The 19784-nt window shown below is 40.4% G+C and overlaps 1 protein-coding gene across 1 annotated transcript in view; it reads right to left on the bottom strand.

The window, feature by feature from the left end:
- The window catches only part of EIF2B3 (eukaryotic translation initiation factor 2B subunit gamma), a 96050-nt gene that overhangs the window by 38513 nt on the left and 37753 nt on the right, over positions 1-19784 (bottom strand). Inside the window, exon 6 of the mRNA XM_048498707.1 lies at positions 11421-11510. Coding sequence (XP_048354664.1) covers positions 11421-11510 — 90 coding nt within the window. The remainder of the gene's footprint in view (positions 1-11420; positions 11511-19784) is intronic.

Below are 19784 nucleotides of genomic sequence, written 5' to 3'. Positions count from 1 at the left end.
GATGGGAGAGTAACTGTGAACGGCTTTAATCAAAAGGAAATCTGTGGTCCAAATGGCCTATACCAAGATTCTTGAGATAAAAGAGAGATGGCAAAATGATTGCTTTTTGGACACAGAAAGCAGTTGAATTATATGATTGACATGCAAAAAGAAATTCAGCCACCCAAGGTTGGTGAAAACTGGCAGTTATAACAGCTGAACGGTAGAAATATGTCACAGTCTACTGCTTGCAACATGGCCCTCCAACACACATACAAATTTTAGTGCACTTAGAAATTGTGTTTTCTTTCTTCCTTTCTTTTAAACATGGACCATGGACACAGTTCTGAAAGCCTAATAGCATTATATACATATAACTTCAAAAAATGAAAAAGCTCAAGCCAATTGCAATTCAGATTTTCATTCTAAAATAGTTTAATAATTCTTTTCACTAACTTCATTGTATATAATGCAGCTGACAGGTTTCTGATTTAAAGGCAAAGACTGGCATGGGCAGCTATTTAACTAACATACCCTCAGGTGTATTTAGTTCTACTGGAGAAACAATTTGGGAAATGGGTTTTCATTTTTTTTTCCACATCTCACCCTGAATTCACAGCCCCAGGGATATACTGCTTAATTTTTAAAAAACAAAACTGATTAAAATTGTTATATGATTCTGCCCTAAGCTATGCCTGAGATGGTTCTAGGATTGAATCAAAGATTTTAATCTTCAATGTTATAATTCTAGGACACTGGATCTACATGTACCAATTGATTATAAAGGGGATAACATTGCTATTATCCTAACAGAATATGTAAATTAGCTGTAGGATTATAGCTCTCGTATTTAGAAAATAGTTCATCAAGCAGAACATGATCCAAATTCCTGCAAAAATAGGATCTCAACCACTGTACTTTAACAGTACCACTTTAAATCCTGCAAATATCTGACAAGACTTTCATAAACACATGATGGGCTAAATCTATCTACTGCAGAACTGTTCCATTTTGTATGGATCTTCTTAAATTTTTTATCCAGAAATACATTAAGTGAGGCAGGGGCAGAGCAAGGGAAAACTGTGCCTGGGGCACGTGCGTGCCCTGCACCCCTGCTGCGGTGCCGCCCACCCCACCCCAGAACGTTCCCTCCATGGCCCAGCCACACTTCCGCCGTGGCTCTGCCCGGGGCATCATGCCCCCCCCCCCATCCTGTTGGTGCTACCCCACTGAATGAGGTAATATGAGGGTGCTCTTTGGCCTGAGCCCCAGGGATGGAAATAGGCTTGAAGATTCGGTAAACCTGAATCACAGAAAAACCTGAAAAAGCCGAATCAGCTATTTTTAAATTTTTCTTTTACTAATAAAACATTTTCTTTCACCAATAAAACATTCGGCTTTTTGGGCTTTTCAAATCTCCCTCCGCTGTCATTTCCCAAGCCCATATGGACTTGGGAACCAGTGGGAAGGGACTCCATACCAAGCTGAGCCAGATCAGCACAGTATGGAAAATCTGTCCCCACCAATGTTTTCTAAGCTCTCTGGGGCCTGGGAAACATTGGCAGGGGGAAGAACAGCCAGGTGTTCAAGGGGCTTGGAGAGTAGAGACAGCGAGGGTACAGACAGAAAGCTCTTTGAGCCTTGAAGATAGGTCCCCCAAGGATGTTTTCCAAACCCCTAAAGGGGTAAGGACAGCCAGATCCCCAAGCCATGCCAGCAGGAGCAGTTCTATTCCCCCAATCAGATCGCAAGCCCCCAAGGGACTGAAAATTTTGGGTTTGAGGTTTTTTAACCCAAATATTTTTGGTAAAGTCAGAAATGCATTAACAAGTATTAGTATTTTAACAGCTCCCTCAGTTTTACTGATCTGTGATGAAGCACAAAATCTTCTGTTGTTGCAAGCCCTCATCTCTAAAACTGGCCTTCTTTCTTAAGAGCCATTACAGGATAAGAAGGTTACCTTCCTCATTAAAAGTAACTTCATCATGCATTTTCTCAGGTACAATGGTAACTATAAATCAAAATCACAGAGCAAAATATTTTTCTAAATCTCAGAATCTTCCCCTCCAAAGATACAAATAATTTTATTTGAAGGTTCATTGGAATGTAGAAAAAAATCTTAGCATACTGAAGAATCCAACTTAAAATTTAAATGATTTTCCTAAGACATTTTTAAAAGGTTCTTTTTGTTATCAATATCCTTGCTGTTTTTCCCCTCCCAAATCCATTTTTCGCCCTTTCCTTCCATTACCTGTCTCTGTTTCCCATATCAACCACTTGCATCTATTTAGAGAAGTTTACCTGCCCTGTAGCGTGGTATTTATTTTACAGCACTGTGCTATAATACCTGGCTATAACAAAGGAAGAGATTTTACATTCTTATCTCTATTATGATCAAAAGGTTATTACTTTTTTCAATGGGAATAGTCCAGATCTAAATTGATCATTCCACGAGACACACAATATTTAAACAGGGAGATTGATGTTAATTAAATACGAAAATAATCCCCACAGATTCAAACATGATGAGTATTGCAGGTTCACACAGAATAACAAACATGCAAGCATGAAAAACGGAAGGAAGGGATGAAAACCTAAAGGGGACAGAAGAAAGAGAAAAGTTAATCACAAGCCCTGTAGGTACACAGTTCATGGTTCTCATCGTTTTAAGGGATAAAGCCAAATAACATTTAAAAATGCTGTGTAAGCCAGGCACACTCTTGTTGGATCTTAACAATATTTTCTCCTGATCCTTTGATGGAGATTAAAAATTTCCATGTGAATACAAATAATGAAACAACAGTTACTTAGAGATTTTCCATAGATCTTTATGCTCCAAAGCAGAGCAACTAGTCACCATTCTCTTTCCCCATCTCCACCACTTTAAAGAAAAAGAAAGTCAACCCACTTTGAAGAAGAAAGACAAAACAATGCTAAGAACAGGAGGATTAGGGAAATGATATTTATATCATGGGCCAAATTAAAATGTCAATACTACAGACGGTCAAACAGCCTCTACCATACATACATACCAAGCATGCCTCTTCAAGGAAACAGGAAAGAGATTTGAAAAGAGTTAATGCAGCCCCCAGTTAATACCACCTGCCTCAGACTCAACATTCCTTAACAGACAGGGGCTGGGCTGATTACCCACAATACAGCTTTAGTTAGCACAACAGAAGCAACCATTATGAGCATTTCTACTTTCTTTTTACTTTCTCACTGCTTTAAGAGTGGGGAATTGAAGAGACATGTAAAGAACACAACGATAGCACTTCTATGTCACAGGCAATCATGGTGGTGGTAGTGGGGAGAAAGACTTAAATTAAAAAGCGGAGCTGGACAGGTTGTACACCATCTCCTCCCCCCCCATCTATCTGTTTTTCTCAAAGCAAAATCTAATTTTAACCTACTACATGGAAATACAGAGGTAGCCAGGCAGACCAATAAATTACTCAGAAGTTCCTTGTACTTAACATTGTCCCTTGCTTAACAGAACTTATGGCATTAATAATAACTCTTGAGTTAACAACATGTCTGTCTTCCTGCCATTTGGCTGCAACAGTTTATAAATGTAAGAAGAACAACTTTAAGACTGCCTTCGGGTAGAACATTTATCTTTAGTTCATATTTTGGAAATTTGAAAAATACACCAAAGCATTTATTGTTCTATTAGGGATATATCTGTTAGTAGTAGCACCATATGCTGAAATGTTAGTAGTTGTGCCATATGCTAAAATGTAAGGCAACTTATTAAATGACAACAGTGATTGAAACAAGGTACCCCAATGTACCCCAAGGTACATGAAGCAATACTGGGTTAGATGTAATTGAGATTGAAAGCTGTGAGGAATCTATTTGCAGCTTGAATTCTACATCTATTTGCAAGGTAAATAGTTGGTGGTATCCATTTTCAGTTTATGGGTTACTGTCACTTCTCAAGCTCTGAAGTGATGCAGACAGTAGGGCTGTAGCTGGGCAGGAGTGTGTTTTCTGCCCTCCTCGGCCCCTCCCCCCACTGCCCCCACTTACCTTTTCCAGCCAGTAGAAAACAGCTTTCTGCCGGCTGAAAATGGGCCAGGTTGGTGGGGCGAGGCCAGGCCTGGCAAGGCGGGAAGGGGGGTAGAGTTGGAAAGTGATTTTGGCACCCCCAGGCACGCACCTGGTGCAACGCATACCCCCCACCCCCTTGTAGCTCCGCCACTGGCAGACAGTCATGTGCAATAAGTGAACAGCTGCTACTTAGATCTAGATAGATCTAGAAATCTTCCTGATAGGTCACCTGCTTCAGGAGATTTGGGGGTTGGAGCCTTTAGAAGGCAGGGTTTAGAGAGGGGAGGGACTTCTGTGGGGTATAATGCCATAGAGTCCACCTTCCAAAGCAGACATTTTCTCCAGGTGAACTGATCTCTGTCAGCTGAAAAATCATTGGTAATACTGGGGATCTCCAGCTACCACCTGGAGATTGGCAATCATTTGACATCTCTATTATGGGGTAATCATATCACATTGACACTCAATCTGTAATGTTCTGGCAGTGAGAAAAACATTCTCTCTGCCAGCTAGAACATTGATCTACTGTCTAGCCTAGTGCCTATGACATTATTAGTGACCATCTGTGTCCAGCAACTGCTTCACAGAGTGGGGACTTCAGTTTGAAGTCTTTGTGATTTATGATACAATCACTGGTACAACTTTTCACCATGGAGTGGAACAGGAAATATTCAGAATTCAAGTAGACCTAGAATGCCACATTTGGAGTTCCACCATATCTTAGAATTGCTTATACCAGAATACTTGTTTTCCCAAATACCTGTTGCTTCTGGCAGGAAACTCCAAAACTAACTTACTATAGTAACTTACACAAACATGTCCAAAGGTCAAGATGCAGCCACCCAAATGCCTTCAGTGTGCTCATGAAGAGGCAGACTTTGATATGGTAAGCAAAGATCATGAAACAGCAGCTACACACATGATGTGAACTGCTGGGTTAGCTGCAAGTGAGTCACAGCTAAGGAAATACCACTAGTACAGTTACATTATTGTATAGTCACACTCAAGAGACTAAGACCACAAACTAATATGCAAGGAAGCTACACACACACACACACAATCCCACACACAAAGGTTTCTTATTGCATATTCACATTTTATAAAGTTTCTATTGGATGAGGCTTCACAAGAGAATCAATACCATATGAACATGGAGTATACAGGACAATCACACATGTTAGAACTGCCAGCTTAAATATGAGACTGGAAATTTCCTGGAATTATAACTGATCTCCAGCTGACAGAGATCAGTTCCCCTGAAGAATATGTCTCCCTTGGGTGGTAGCCTCTTTAGCACTGTACTCATTGAGGTTACACCCCTCCACAAATCCCATTCTCCTCAAGACACAGCCCCAAATTCCCTAGAATTTTCCAACCTTCTGAATTGACAACCTTCTGCATATAGTTTTCATATTAATTTACTAATATGTATCTTCTCTGCTTGCTCTGTATATACAATCAGTTTTAAAACTCCCAGTGATTATGAAACAGCATTCATCATCTCAGAAACACTACATCCTAAACAGAAAGAGAAGCTGCAGCCAGATTTGTGGTACCAAACTCCTAGGCTGAACCATGGAGAAAAAACTAATGAAAGCAAGTGAAACAAAAGACACAAAACAAATTTCATTGTTTGATATATCTGCCTTCATAGAGAGACACTGTATAAAACCCAAAACTCTATTGTGAGATAATGAAGTTCTGTGACAGTTGTAAAATCTTTTTGCACCCCAAACCTCCTTATAATGTAGTAAAATAGATGCTACTCTTGATAATGTGGGCAAGTTTCAATAATCCCTACTTTTAAAATTGATATTTCCCCATTTCACATTTTAATTTATTAGTCACAAGAGGTATTTGTATTTTAATTACTAGGAAGATCACAAATTGGTTTCTCCTTGCATCAATCACATGGAAAGTATTCATTATATAACCCAGTCTCACAGGATAGAAAAATACATTCCAGCCATAGGATTGATGTGTTTTCTCTAAGGCATCTACAGAGCAAGTTCTGTTTTGCAGCCATCGTTTCAGTGGGCAAGAAGAGAGAGGGAGAGAGAGAAAGCTTGCATTAAGCTAAGAGTTTGCCTCTGCCAGACCTCCCTCACAGTCTGTAGGCCCTGCCAGGAAACACAGGTGACAGTGTGAATGATAAAAAGGCATTGAGAGAGGAAAGCAAAACCACGCACTAGTTTAGTCTGGGCAGCATCTTAATGTAAACCTGCAGGGGCCTCTGTGTACAACATACCACACAGCAAATCAAGCAGAAGCTTGTGGACAAAATACACCCTCATCAACTGAAGCAGAGCTTCTAACCCCCTGGTAATCTTGATACTCTTAATCAGAGATATAGGATACATTTCAGTTCTTTCTTCATGGGAAGGATTTCAAACTTTAACTCAGGTGGGAAAAAATTATTGTTTCTAGAGTAATTTTATAGAAAAGGTCAATCTGGAGGCTTGAAAGGCTGTGGAAAGAGGAAAAGGGAACTCCAGAGGAAACAGTTTATCAAAGGCAAAATTCTTCAGCTTTTCACACACTTGTGTTCCTGATTCTTTCAGCAGTGCTAAAGGTATCATTTAACTAGCCTGAACACAAGCTAGTCAGTGTCGTTGTGTGAATGTGACAAGCTTTTCCACAAAGCAGATTATCCTCCCTGCTTGGGAAATTGCTGCATGGTTGCTGAGAAAACTGTCGTTGGACGTAACCATTGTAACAGTGGTTCATTGCAGTGATGTAGGCAAAAAAAATTTATGGGATGGATTGGGGGGGCTCAGGGGGCATGGCCACACCCCCACCTGCCCCATGGGGCATGGCCACACCTCCTCAAAGCCTGCTCCCTCAGCCCCGCCCCGCCTGGAGATGGAGGCTCCACCCCCCCAGCTCTACCCTCTGCCCCCCCCAGCCAGCTGAGCAGGCAGTCCCTTCTGCCCTCCCCTCCGGGGAGAAGAGACTGCCGTCCCCAGCCTTGAAGAGTTGCTTTTATAAGCACTGAGCCCAGGGGTGGGGCTTGGGGAGGCATGGCCATGCCCCCATGGGTGGGTGGGGCCCTGAGCCCCACCCCCCAGCCTTATAAAAGCAACTCTCCAAGGCCGGGGACGGCATTCTCTTCTCCCTGGAGGGGAGGGCAGAAGAGACTGCTGGCTGGGAGCCCTGCTGGTGGGGGGGAGGGGGCGGAGCTTTGGACATGTAATGGAAGGGTTGAAACCAGGAACCCCTCCTTACCTATGTCCTTGGTTCACTGAGTGGGCTTCTGTGCAGTTCCACATTGGGACTGTACATGTGCAGGCCTGCCATAGAGCCATTATAAAGCTTATTTCCTGTTCTGTAGCTACAGCTTTAAGAGGCACTCACTCTCCCTTCCTTCTTTGAAGTGGGGACTTTCCCACCAAAATGTAGAATGTAAAGGGAGGGGGAGGAGTGCCATTCCCTCAGTTCTCCTACCAACGCCATAGCTAACACAGATATTGACGTGAGATGTGGTATTCTAACAGCAGCCCATGGCAGGGTAGGAGGAAAGAGCACAGAAGCCTATTTGATGAACCACTGTACAGGTAAGCACAACAACATTCTTCACCTTTGGGGTGCTGTGTGGTTTCCGGGCTGTATGGCCGTGTTCTAGCAGCATTCTCTCCTGACGTTTCGCCTGCATCTGTGGCTGGCATCTGAAGATCCTCTGAAGATCCTCTGAAGATGCCAGCCACAGATGCAGGTGAAACATCAGGAGAGAATGCTGCTTAAATGCCAGCATCCCGGAAGCTCACACAGCCTGTCATTCCACGACGATGAAAGCCTTCGACAATACGTTCTTCATCTTTGTCGGTCTTCTGTGCAGTCTTACAATGGGAGAGTAGCAAGTTTCCTCACCTTGGTAATGGGTGTGAGGCTGTTATTTGAATATCACCTGTAACACTGTTCTCCCGACTGCTGAATCCTTCCTTGAGTCAACATCCTTCCCTTTGCACCTGGTACAGGCTTTCTAACTTTCTATGGGGAAAATGTCCAGTGGCTAGAAGTTTTTAGTTAAAGGCAACGCAATAGATGCATTGTTCTACTTATCCAAGATGTCCATGATTGGATCCTCAGGTTCCTAGGAAGCAGGTTTATAGTCCAGTTTGAGAGTCTTGGCCATTCAGATCAGGTGATCTGAGAATAATCTCAAGTCCTCAGACTGGGGAGCAAACAACGATTCTCCCAAAGTGTCATCTGGTAAGTGCGCTGATGCTGCGGAGTCTTTGCCAGAATCTCTGCCAACAGGGAGGTTATCCTCAGACCTCAACAGCAAGTACCGTGGTTCTGGATCTCATCAGTACCAAGAACAGTCCGTGTGGGGTGGACTCCCTTCTGCTTGTATGTCTAGATGACCCGGAGAGTTTTGATGCTGACAGCCTTGGCTCAGGAAACTTGCTACTACTGCCACAGCATATGGAAGCAGTACAACAGTGATTGGTGACCATGTATGATGCTTCTCTTTAAGCGTGGTGATGATAATGCACTATTGAACAGTGCTTATTATACATTATAAATTCTGTTTAAATTAGTATCCAAACACACTCGTAGTTATTTGTTACTGTGTGCAACTTTTGGTCCAAATAATAAAGTTTATTTTCTTTGGCCTTTCATTACAATTTGAGCTGATGTAAATGCTGGTGTTACTGTGGCTCATATGGCCCTGCTTTTCAGTCTTTTTGGTGCTTCCTGGTCTGCCAAAACCCAGTGCAGTGGACTGGAGGCACCACAGGTGCACTGGTAGCCATCCACTGAGGCTGAGGTGGTGCTTCAACACTGCATTGTTCCAGCTGCAATCCTAAGAACACTGTCCTGACACTAAGTCCCATAAAATAAAATGGAGCTTACATGAGTAGACCTGCTTAGGAGTGTTCTCTAAAGTAGTGGAGCAGTTTCAGTATCTGCAGCAAGTATAACAGGGGGCAGTGAACTCCACGTCTTGGTCTCAGCTGTGCGCTGCTCCTAATTTAGGGTAAATGCACTAACTTTTTTCTGCAAAACATTAGAACCAGGATCTCTCTCTTTTTCCATAAATGGATGTTTTTCTTCCTCTCAGTGGGTGGTCTACATTTTATAATAGGAACATGGCAAACTAAAAATACAGGATGTGGAAAAGATAGCCCATTTGCAAGGCTGGAGAACAGATATTTGCAGCAAAAAAATAAAAAAAATAAGAACAAGTTTTTTAGTACAAAACAAGGAAACCCCAGTAGATATGAAGAGAAACCACAGGCATGTATAGTGAAAACCTGTTAATGCAGCATACAGTGGAGTAACCTTCCATCTTTCACTGCAGCTTTTGTCAGGCACGAAGTTACAGTTACATTTTTTTAAAAGCAGATCTGGAGGTTTCGATTTAAATAGTCTAAACGCTTTGCTTTGCTCTTGACAATTAGAGTTAATTGTCTGGTAATCCATCAATTAAAGCCAATTGAGCACTGTAGACTCCTCTGACCAATGTTACACGTGCTGCTTCAAGCCACTTTGGAACCTTTTTCCTTCCAATGTGTGAGGGGAAGAAAAGTCACTTTAAAAGTGCTTTGCATGCATTTATTTTATATTTTAATATACTTCAACCCTCCTTGAGTTTTTTGGGAGTAGAAAGAAATACCAATCTCCAAGTGGTAGCATCAACCCAGCTGGCAGAAGGATCAGCCTCTTCCTTAAGTAGAGATGTGCATGACTGATGAAAGAAGTGAGCAAATTTGTTTTCTGGGGGTGGGTGCATTTTTGAAAATCTATTTTAATGTGTCAAGGCACATGAACCCGTAAAAAGGAAACACTCTCACGATTGGGCAGTTTCTTCAGTTCACTGATGTTGTACACTCTGCCCCAATACCTCATAGAGCAAATGATCTCAGGAGAATTCACCCACTCCTGGCATTGCTCTTGGATGAGGCATTTCAGATCCCAGCATGGGTCTCCATTCCCTAACTTCATCTCCCTCCTCAATCACCCACCTTCCTGGGAAAGAAAGGATTCAGGTGAGAAAGAGGTCTTCTACCGCACAGAGGCTGCATAAGGTGCTGCCAGAAAGAAAAGAAAGCTGTTTTTATGTGTCTCCAACAAAGCTGTCATGCTCCCTTGACACAACCTCCCCCTGCTCCCAATTTGGGTCAGCTTTCACTTTTATGACTAAGTTGAAGCTAGCAAGGGGTTCCAAAGTTGTCTTCCACTAGTGGAAGGCAGGCAGTTTTTTCCCTTTCCCCCTCCCTCATGCAAACTTCTACACCACACACCATACTGTTTCAAGAATGCCCCAACCCCCAATAGCAGCATTTCAAGGAGAACAATGGGTGACAGCAAGAAGAGGTGGGGGAAAATCTGTTTTGTGAGCAGAGCCTTTGGATCCAACTCATTGTAATTAAGTACTTTGAACAAAGGCACTATATATTCAGAACTAGTGCTTCCATTAACCCTTCGCATTTTCTGTCCCTGAAGCCAGCGAGGGACAAGTAAAGACTGGAGTGAGATCAGAAACTGAGCGCTGAAAAGGACCAGGTTCCTTCTGTGAATAGCAACTCTTCTTTTCCGTGCAGTTAAAAGTTGTCTACTAGTTGTGGTGATCTGGTTGCTGACAAGAGGGGAGGAACCAGAAGAGCAAATTACTATCTGGATTAATGCACGCTCTTCTAGCAGACTGCCTGTTTGCTACCATTCACACAGAACAATCCATCTGCAACAGAGGATTTTTAAATGATGCCATCACATGAAATGAAATTTACATAATTAACCATATACCACAGCTGCTACTTCATGTGTATGTATGTGTATATATGTCTATAAAACTTCTTTGATTTTTTTTTTTTGCTTTTCCAATTTAGCAGCTGTGGTGTCTCCCAGTGTCCTCGTTGCCATTTTTTCTGAGCTCTGTGTCAACCTCTGCTCCTTGGTAATTTAGAGCTGGAAAATCATCAGACAGTGAATAAGAACATTTGAATACATGACTTTCATGAATGAAGGTAGGGAACTCTACAAGTGTAAGAACTAGAAAAGCAGAAGAGTTACAAGAGTAGAAATCTTAAAACTGGCTGCAACAGCAATCTACATAACTCTGAAACTGAAGCATAAGAAAATTATACTGAAGCAGAGGCATGGTTTGAAAGTATATTACAGTGTGTAAGTCTTGGAACATAAAATGGAAAAGAAATCTCACAAAGAATGTCAGAGAATTTAAAACCTCATACTATGCTAAAAGGATACCTGCAGGGCATGAGGAGATTACATCAGAGTCTAGTCACAAGAGTGTATGGGCCAGCATCCAAAGTAGGTAAAAGAGGGGTGACTTTTCTTGAAGGAAAATGTAGTGACAGAGAAGATTGCAGAGTTATATTTGCAGCAGTTTCAAATACACATGTGATGTCACTGGTTTTTCTTACCTGTTCTCTACAAGAAAGTCTACCACGTATTTCTTCAAGCAATACAGATGAGCATCCATCAGTCCTGTCCTGATGTGCATTCTGGAATGCCTAGAAGGGGAATAAAAGAGTGAAGTCACTCAGCTCTGCATTCCATAACCATTTTAATAGCTCCACTTTAAAATCACTAGATGGTAAAACTTTACAAGAGACATCTGTGTTCCTAAGACTCTGCTAATAGGATTAATAGAGGTGAACTGTGACGGCTTGCACAACTACAGTGTGCCAACAAACATAAACCTACCTTCTGACCATGTGTTCTGTTGATTCCATTCTACATAGAATACATTTACCTATTATCATGGGTCTCCTTCAGGTGCCTATCTATTTCTGTAAGTGCAGGGACATTGCTAACTTCAGTTCAATGTCTTGGAAAAGATACTTGTCAGTACTTTGTTTCTGCCAAGAGTGACTCCTAAATAGGGACACAGGACACAGTGTAGCAATGTATAGAGACATATTTCAAGAACAAGACACTTGTCAAATAGTCTCCTTGAGGTATATTCTAACCAGAAGAGTTAGTAGATGTTCCCAGAACATTCTGCTCCTTGTAGTCATTTCTACCATTGCCCCGAGAGCTTTCTTGATTCTATAACATGCCCACCAACAGCAGCACACTAGACCATTTCCCTGATCCCCAGGGTTAGATCTCTGCCCTAGTAACCATCAGGAGGAATGGGATCCACTCTAGCATAAGTAAATCAATGCATTCCACAGCACCACTGGGGCCAAAAGTGCAGGAGAAGGTAAAAGACAGGGATCTTGGAATGGTGAATACTGATTCCAAGCTAATACAGGGGCTTGCTTCTTGACTCCAACTGAACTTCATCTTTGTCTCTCTAGTCCCATGATAATTCAACTTTTGTTTCTATTATTATTGAGTCCTTATATCAAGAGCTGCCTTCATTGTTTCAACTTGTGTGTAGTCATCTGATCTACTGTATTCACTAAGTTCCTTTGCACACCCACACCAAACTGCTTCTCCCTGGACTCTGTCATGTCTCTATTAGATTTCTCCAAACCTCTCCCTTAAGTTAGAGTCTTAAGATTCTATATACAATTAAAAGTATTATACTAATTGTGCCATTTTGAAAATACAATAATCACATCCTGATACTACTCCCCCCCCCCTCCCGCTGCCACATACACAGCAGAAAGGAATGACTGATAATTCAAATTACCCTTTAAAATGTTTCAGTGGTCATTCCATCAGTGAATGACCAACAAGACCTTAAGGGTTGGTTTAGCTCCCACTCTTCTGGACAGGTCAACAATATAATTCCAGGGTCAAAACTATACACCTGCAGGGAATATACAGTATTGGAAAAGGAAAAAAAAAGCCTTCCTGGAAAACATGGCACCAAAGAGTTACATTTCCTTTCCTCCACTTCATTTTAAAATGCAAATATCTGAAATAGGTTGCATAGTACTTTTACTTAGTTTGCCTTAATGGAAGGGAAACCACTGCAGGCATTCTGTCCAGCCTAGACATTACCCCTACTCTTTTGTATATAAATTCTGAACAGCATCTTTATATATGCATGAACATATGCATGAATGAATAATTTTCATTCACTATAACACAGTCTCTCTCCCCACATACAACTGAGAACAGAATTAATATGTTTTAGTGCCAAAAATATAATCTTTTTGAAGAACCTCAAAAATTCTCTGGGACAGATGTTTCCCCTTAAATAAATGGAACCACTGTGTAAAAGGTTCTTCTCTGTAGACCTTTTGGAAGTTAAGACATTGATGTCTTGTCCCCATCATATTGTTTCAAATTGCATCTGAAGTCAGCCATGGTGTTCAAGGGAAGACTGGGTGGAAAGCAATGATGACCAGGGATAGACATGGCTCAAAGCTCACAGAGTCTTTCTGTTTCCTTTCTAGCATGGACTATCAGGCCTTCACACAGTCTGGCAACTAGAGTTCATGACATGCATAGGAATATGACAAAGATGTGAAACGGTTTTTCTAACACCAGCTGGTTAATTGTTACAGAAAACACAGTTGGGTGTAGAGTTCTTAAGGGTTTGCTTTAAGTTAAAACCTTCATTGGAAGTGCAGGGTTGCAACAAATAATGCCTCAAAGTCAACAGATGCCCTAGAAGAAAACTCATCTTGAATCACTTACTGCAACAACCTCAGAATTTGTGTGGCTGATGATCGGCTAATTATCACTTTAACTTTTGCCTGACCATTTCAAACCTTATTAAAACCAAGTCATTTCCATTCTCTTGAATGCCTCATAAAGACCATGCTCTTCTCTGCTGATGATGACGAAGACCCTGCTACAGGATTCTCAGCTGTCTCTAGGGTATTGAGCTACAAATGCATTGAGACTTGCAGAATTTTTTTAAAAGGAAGAATTAAATTTAAACTCTGGTTGTTTACAAGCACTAATTAAATAAGCCAGGTTTCTGGACACATTTCCTTTTGCTTATGGCTACTATATTACTAGCTTTTGAAACAGCTCATAAGGACAGGAAGGCTAAACAGAAGTACAATTGCCTGGTGTTTCATTTCCAGTCCTGTCTTTTGCATACAAAGAAAAGGGTATTGGCAAGCTTCTAGACACTGATTCTTAGACCATTTTAAGTACCATTGTGGAGAAATGCATTCAAAACAGTACAAAATGGAAACCAGCATGTTACCATTGATGGATGAAAAGGAAAAGAATAGTCCAGTTTTGCTCTTACATCCATAAGCAAAGTCTACATTATAATCTACAACTTTGCAAGATTTAGTGGAATTCACACATTATAACAAACTCTAATTAAACAGAGGGTCACCAGCACCATGCACAAGTATAGCTTCTTTGGTGTGCCTGCACATTCTCCACTCTGCAAACCTTACTTTTCTCATATGCATGTCTTGTCTGAACATTCCCAGCTTGGTCAAGATTCAGTCTGCCATGACGCCTGAGTGCAGGCTTTTCAGCAAATTGAAGTTTGTTGGCCTGTACAAATTGAGATTATAACTCAACTAAACCCCAATTTAGAACCACTCTCCAATTTGCCAGGGGACTTGCATTAGAACATCATGGCACATTAGAACTTGCTCAAAGCAAGAAGTGCTTAATCTAACTCTGTGTTAAAGGGAGGTTGAAAGGGTAAGATGGAAGCACAGGTACAGCAAATAAATTGTAATTGTGCACAATCTCAGCACATTAGAGTTTGTCATTACACATAAATGCAGCCAGTAAACTCAGTCTAGGGACAACTTATATATGTAGAGCCTTCAGTGAGCAATGGGAACCTTAGTGCATGCAAGGGCTCCCCTGTTCATTTTAGAGGGGGGAAACAGCCTGAAGTGTTGCTTTCACATGTGATGGAATCCTTCAAGGAGAACATACTGAATTGTGGATGAGACCCAGGATGTGGAATTTTGTCTTCTACTTAGATAATGTGGAGTTATTCAGAACATATTGTAACATTTATATTCAAAGTATGTCCCTATTTAATTCAGTGACTGTTTAGCCAAATATGGCAAACTATGAACACCGGGGGGGAGGGGGGAGGGAAGGGAATAGATGGAACCCTTGGAAAAGCAGCCTATGCTTCACTCCTGTAAGGTGGAGATGGCACGATGGAAAACTTGACATTTTCATACACTGCCAATCCACATAGCTCTATTCAAGTTACATGTCACATTTCAATCATAATTCTATATGCATTCTACTAAAAGAATAGACCAGGAAACACCTCCCTTGTTCAGAGTTATACACCACAAACTAATGAGGATTTTGTTTATAGCTAAGCTTTAAAAGAGCAATTCCAAAAACTGCAAGTTCCTACATGGTAGTATTGATTTAATTAGCTTGCATAGCACATTTTGTTTGTGTTAAAGACCTCCAACACATTTATTAAAATGGAGTCATAAATGTTAACTGCTTGCTGAACTACTTGAAGGTGACCAAGTGCGGGGAAGATACTTCAAACTCATTTTACAAGAAAATGTTACATGTTTTAAAAGCATTCAAACTATATTTAATTAAAAAAATTACCCAGTCAGTCAGTCAGATCATACAATGTTGCAATCTTGCCAACAATCAAATACAAATTAAAAGCCATCAAAGGATTTTTGGAAGTACAACCCCTGCAGCACTGCAACTCTATTTCTGGCAACAAAGACAGCATTCCATGTTAAAACAAATCCAGCAGCAGAAGGATTAAAAGAATATTGCCCCATGGAGTTCAAACAAGTATGGATCCTCAGAGTTTGAGGCTAAATCTAGGCTTGAACATATTACAAATAAATATTAATTGGACAACAGTCAGGCCTCTTAATTATAGCCTAAATGTTCAGTTTCCCTCTTCTGTTTGATCTACAGCAATGAAACTAATCTTAAGTAATGAAATAACTGATAAGAATTGAATTCCCATAATAAAATATATAACTCACTCATAAAAATTAAATTCTGATAAAATATAGAGACTCTGCTTTAAAACCAACAAGGGGGCTGATTTCAATTAACAGGCAACATCCACTGAGTATGTGCATTAGGCCACCTTCCACTGCAGCACTAAACGTTTCTTTGCCCCTTTTGTTCCTATGAAGTATCACCTATATGTGTGCCCCTTTCTCTTCAGTTTGAGGAATTTGGATGGGGAGAAGGCTTCAGACTTTGGAGCTTTTTTCCCACTGAAGGCCGCTGTTCTTAAAACGACCCCGTTTATTAGTCTGAGATAGTCAATTCTTAGTATGTCAGGGGGTAGGATATTTGTGGAACTGGAAAAATAGTTGGGATTTCTACACATTTGGATGACAAGAAAACATGCAAAAAGACTGAGGGAATGAGACAGAAATTGGAGATCATATAGTATGATCAGATTTTTTTTCTTTAAACAGTCTGGCAATCTTGCAGAAAGCTGCATGAAACAATAAGTAGGATGAAGAGGACTACAAGACAGGCAAACCGAGAACAAGTGTGGTGCACTGAACAGCATGCCAGAGTGGGTGATCTTGAGCCAATCACTATATCTCTGATTCTAACCTACCTCACAAGTTTGTTGTAATGACAACATAAAGAAGAGAAGCATAATAAATGCCACTCTACACTCTTTGAAGGAAGGGTGGCATAAATTTGATAGAAAGAAGCTATCATGTATTGGTAAGAGAGTATAGAGAGCTGGAACCAATCCTCTCACCTTGCACCCTACAAACAGAATGGTATTTCTGCTCACTAACACAAAGAGGCTGATTTCTGTCAATTCCATCTTCCCCTTGTATATCTTGCTATTCACATATGTTCCCAAAATTTCAGGGGTAGCTTTTGGGTGCTTCAGGAGTTGCGACAAGAAGGGGAGGATGACAAAGATCCCACTCAGTGAGCAGGGCTCTTTTCATTTTTTTTTATCCAACCCAGATTATTTAGTAATATCTTAATTATACTGCACCAACCTACCTCTTTCAACCATAGCCTTATTCAGAACTGGATATGGGACTAGGCTGGATGGTCAAACTCACTGCAAACTTTTTAATAGGTCAGATCACTCAAAAATTACTAAGGCCCCTTCTGCACACGCAAAATAATGCGTTTTCAAACCACTTTCACAACTGTTTGCAAGTGGATTTTGCCATTCCGCACAGCTTCAAAGAGCACTGAAAGCAGTTTGAAAGGGCATTATTCTGCATGTGCGGAATGAGCCTTAGTGAAGACAGACACTTGTGCAAAGCAGAGACAGATAAGGATGGTCTCAGATTTTGCTTTACTGAAGTGTTATGAAGACATAATTTCAAACTTCTAATGTATCAACATTAAGGAAAGCCTTCCCATGGCTTGTATGCGACAGAATGTCAGTAACAGAATTAGCACAAGCAAGTTACCACCGATTATATCTCAACACACACGCAGCTGTCACTTACTCACTCAAACAATTCTACAACTCCAGACTTCTTAAAAATGTGAAGATGGAGGCATGCACAACCTCAACAGGAAGTTTGAACTCACTCCCTAGCTCCTCCCATGATGAAACAAGCAGGCAAATTAGAGACCTCTCTCCCCAACAGCCCAGTCATTGTTTTATTTTAACTATAGTCCCGAACCTAGAATGGATTAGAATTCAACAATGAGATAGCTGGAAGACACTGTATGGGTGTATGTTGTTTAGTTTAGTTAGTTATAATTGGTTGTGTTTTGATATTGTCAAATTTGTGTTTATTCTTTTCTGTGTTTTTTGTATTCTTTATTTCTTATAAAAATTTATTAACAAAAAAAAATGCTACCTATTTTCAGGAGGTGCTGTTTTTTCACTCAGCATTTTGAAGTTTTAATGTGAACATTCAGTGCATGCAAGAGTAATTCAAGAGAAGATTATACCCACATTGCACTAATTATATTAACACTAGCATGGAACATAGTTGTATATAATAAACCAGCGAGTAATACATTTGGATGTTTTGATGGCTTTGAGAGACATTTAACTGCTTGAACCAAACTTGAAAATTTAGGTTTTTAAACAGGAGCCATATTAGTTTGCCATATCTAATAAAAAAGCAAATGCGTTGTAACTTCTTCTTGGGATTTTTTTTAAAAAATGTATATCATCTGAGGATTCATCTCTGTTTCACTGGATCATAAAATATCCCTGAGTAATACCGGTAGCAGAATTATGATTATTCACCTCTTGGCATCAGACACAGCTATGCTCATAAGAATGTAAAGAAGAAAAATGGACACACAAATTCAGTAAGTAAGTATGGAGAAAGATCAGACAAGTTAAGACAGGAGACCTATACCTTTAAAAGCATGTTTCATACTTCTCACTTCCAAATCTAATGCAGAAGATCCTCAATATATCATAAAGGTTCGAACAGACAAACCACCAAAGCAAACAGATAAACCAGTGAGGAATATATGTCCAGAAACAAGGGCCACATGAAGAAGTCACTTAAGACTACAGAAGCTAATCTACACAGATGGTGTCATACCCCATCACTTCTCCCCTTGTACATAAAGCTGTTTCCATCAAACAACATATGAAACTCAGGTTAGTACAGAGGGAAAAGAAATTCTCAACCAAAAGAAAGGTGGGAATAAGACACATATTAAGTGAAGAAAAAATCCCACAGTAATAGAGGCATCTCTTGCTCAGAGAAGCACACAGAACTATCCTCTGTCTCTGCTTACTAGACATTACTTCTTTCAGTTGTTTCAAACATTATACAACAGCACTGACGAGTGCATGTTCTTTCATACCTCTGGATAACAGCCAAAGCAGTGACTTGCACGTTTCCCTAAGGATGCAAGTGCTGCTTGCAAATTTTGTTTTGGCTCTTCTGTATCACATTCGAAGATAAAGTGGAATATGCAGAAGAGAGACGGGCCCTGCAACTGAATGAGAATTCATGTATTTATTTACAGAATTTCTATGCTACCTCATCAGAGTCCTCTTGAAGTAACTTATTATTAAAATAATGTTATCAACATAGAGATATAATCTATTCTACTGCATGATGACTTTATTCAGACATCTTGCAGTAAGTACCCAATGCACAGCAGTACTACAAATCATTCATCTGCTCACAGAACATCTTTCACCTGAATGGTAGGCACCACCACTTTGATCTCTGCTTCATTGTCTTAATAATTTCAGATGTGTGATGACTTTGTGAAAGTAAAGAACTGTCACAGGAAACAGGATTATAAGGAAAACTCTAAGAGCTTTCACCAGCTCCCCACCCCCCCGCCACACCACAAGTAAGAAGTTTCACATAACTTGATTTTTTAAAGGAATGTTTTAGATGGCAAGCTAAAGCTGATGGATCTTGGAATTGTTAAGTCTGGATATGAAAACCTTTGAATAATCTCTTCAAAAATGCACTTAGAGATTTTAAGGTTTTGAGATTCCTTATATTCTCTCTCCAATATCCAGTCTTTTAAACACAAATCTGTAGTTTTCAAGACAATTCCTTCAAATGTCTTAAAGAAATAAGCATTTACTTTTCTTAAAATAATGACAATATGATTCTCAGGTCGTAAAAGGAATTGCACACACTCCTTTTTTTTTTACTCAACTCAATGCAGCATGTTATCAGAACTAAACCGGAGCCAGTTCCTAGAACATAACGCTGGTGTAGATCCAACACACACAACAGGCCTATATAAATGCAAGCAGTGTGAACTGACCTCTATTCTGTAAAGCATTCAGTGTTGGTTGGAAGATCAAATATGCAAAAACACATGTTCCCTCCAATGATTGCTTATAATAATCCCATGGGCAAATTATTTCTTTGGCAAAGAAAGAACATATTTTGTAAATTGAGAGGAATTTCAAAAGCGAGGGAGCAGTTGAATTCCTGAAAGTTTCAGTGGTAGCA

This window comes from Sphaerodactylus townsendi, linkage group LG05 (genome assembly GCF_021028975.2).
Source record: "Sphaerodactylus townsendi isolate TG3544 linkage group LG05, MPM_Stown_v2.3, whole genome shotgun sequence".
Lineage (NCBI taxonomy): Eukaryota > Metazoa > Chordata > Lepidosauria > Squamata > Sphaerodactylidae > Sphaerodactylus > Sphaerodactylus townsendi.
This window is presented reverse-complemented; position numbering and strand designations above follow the sequence as displayed.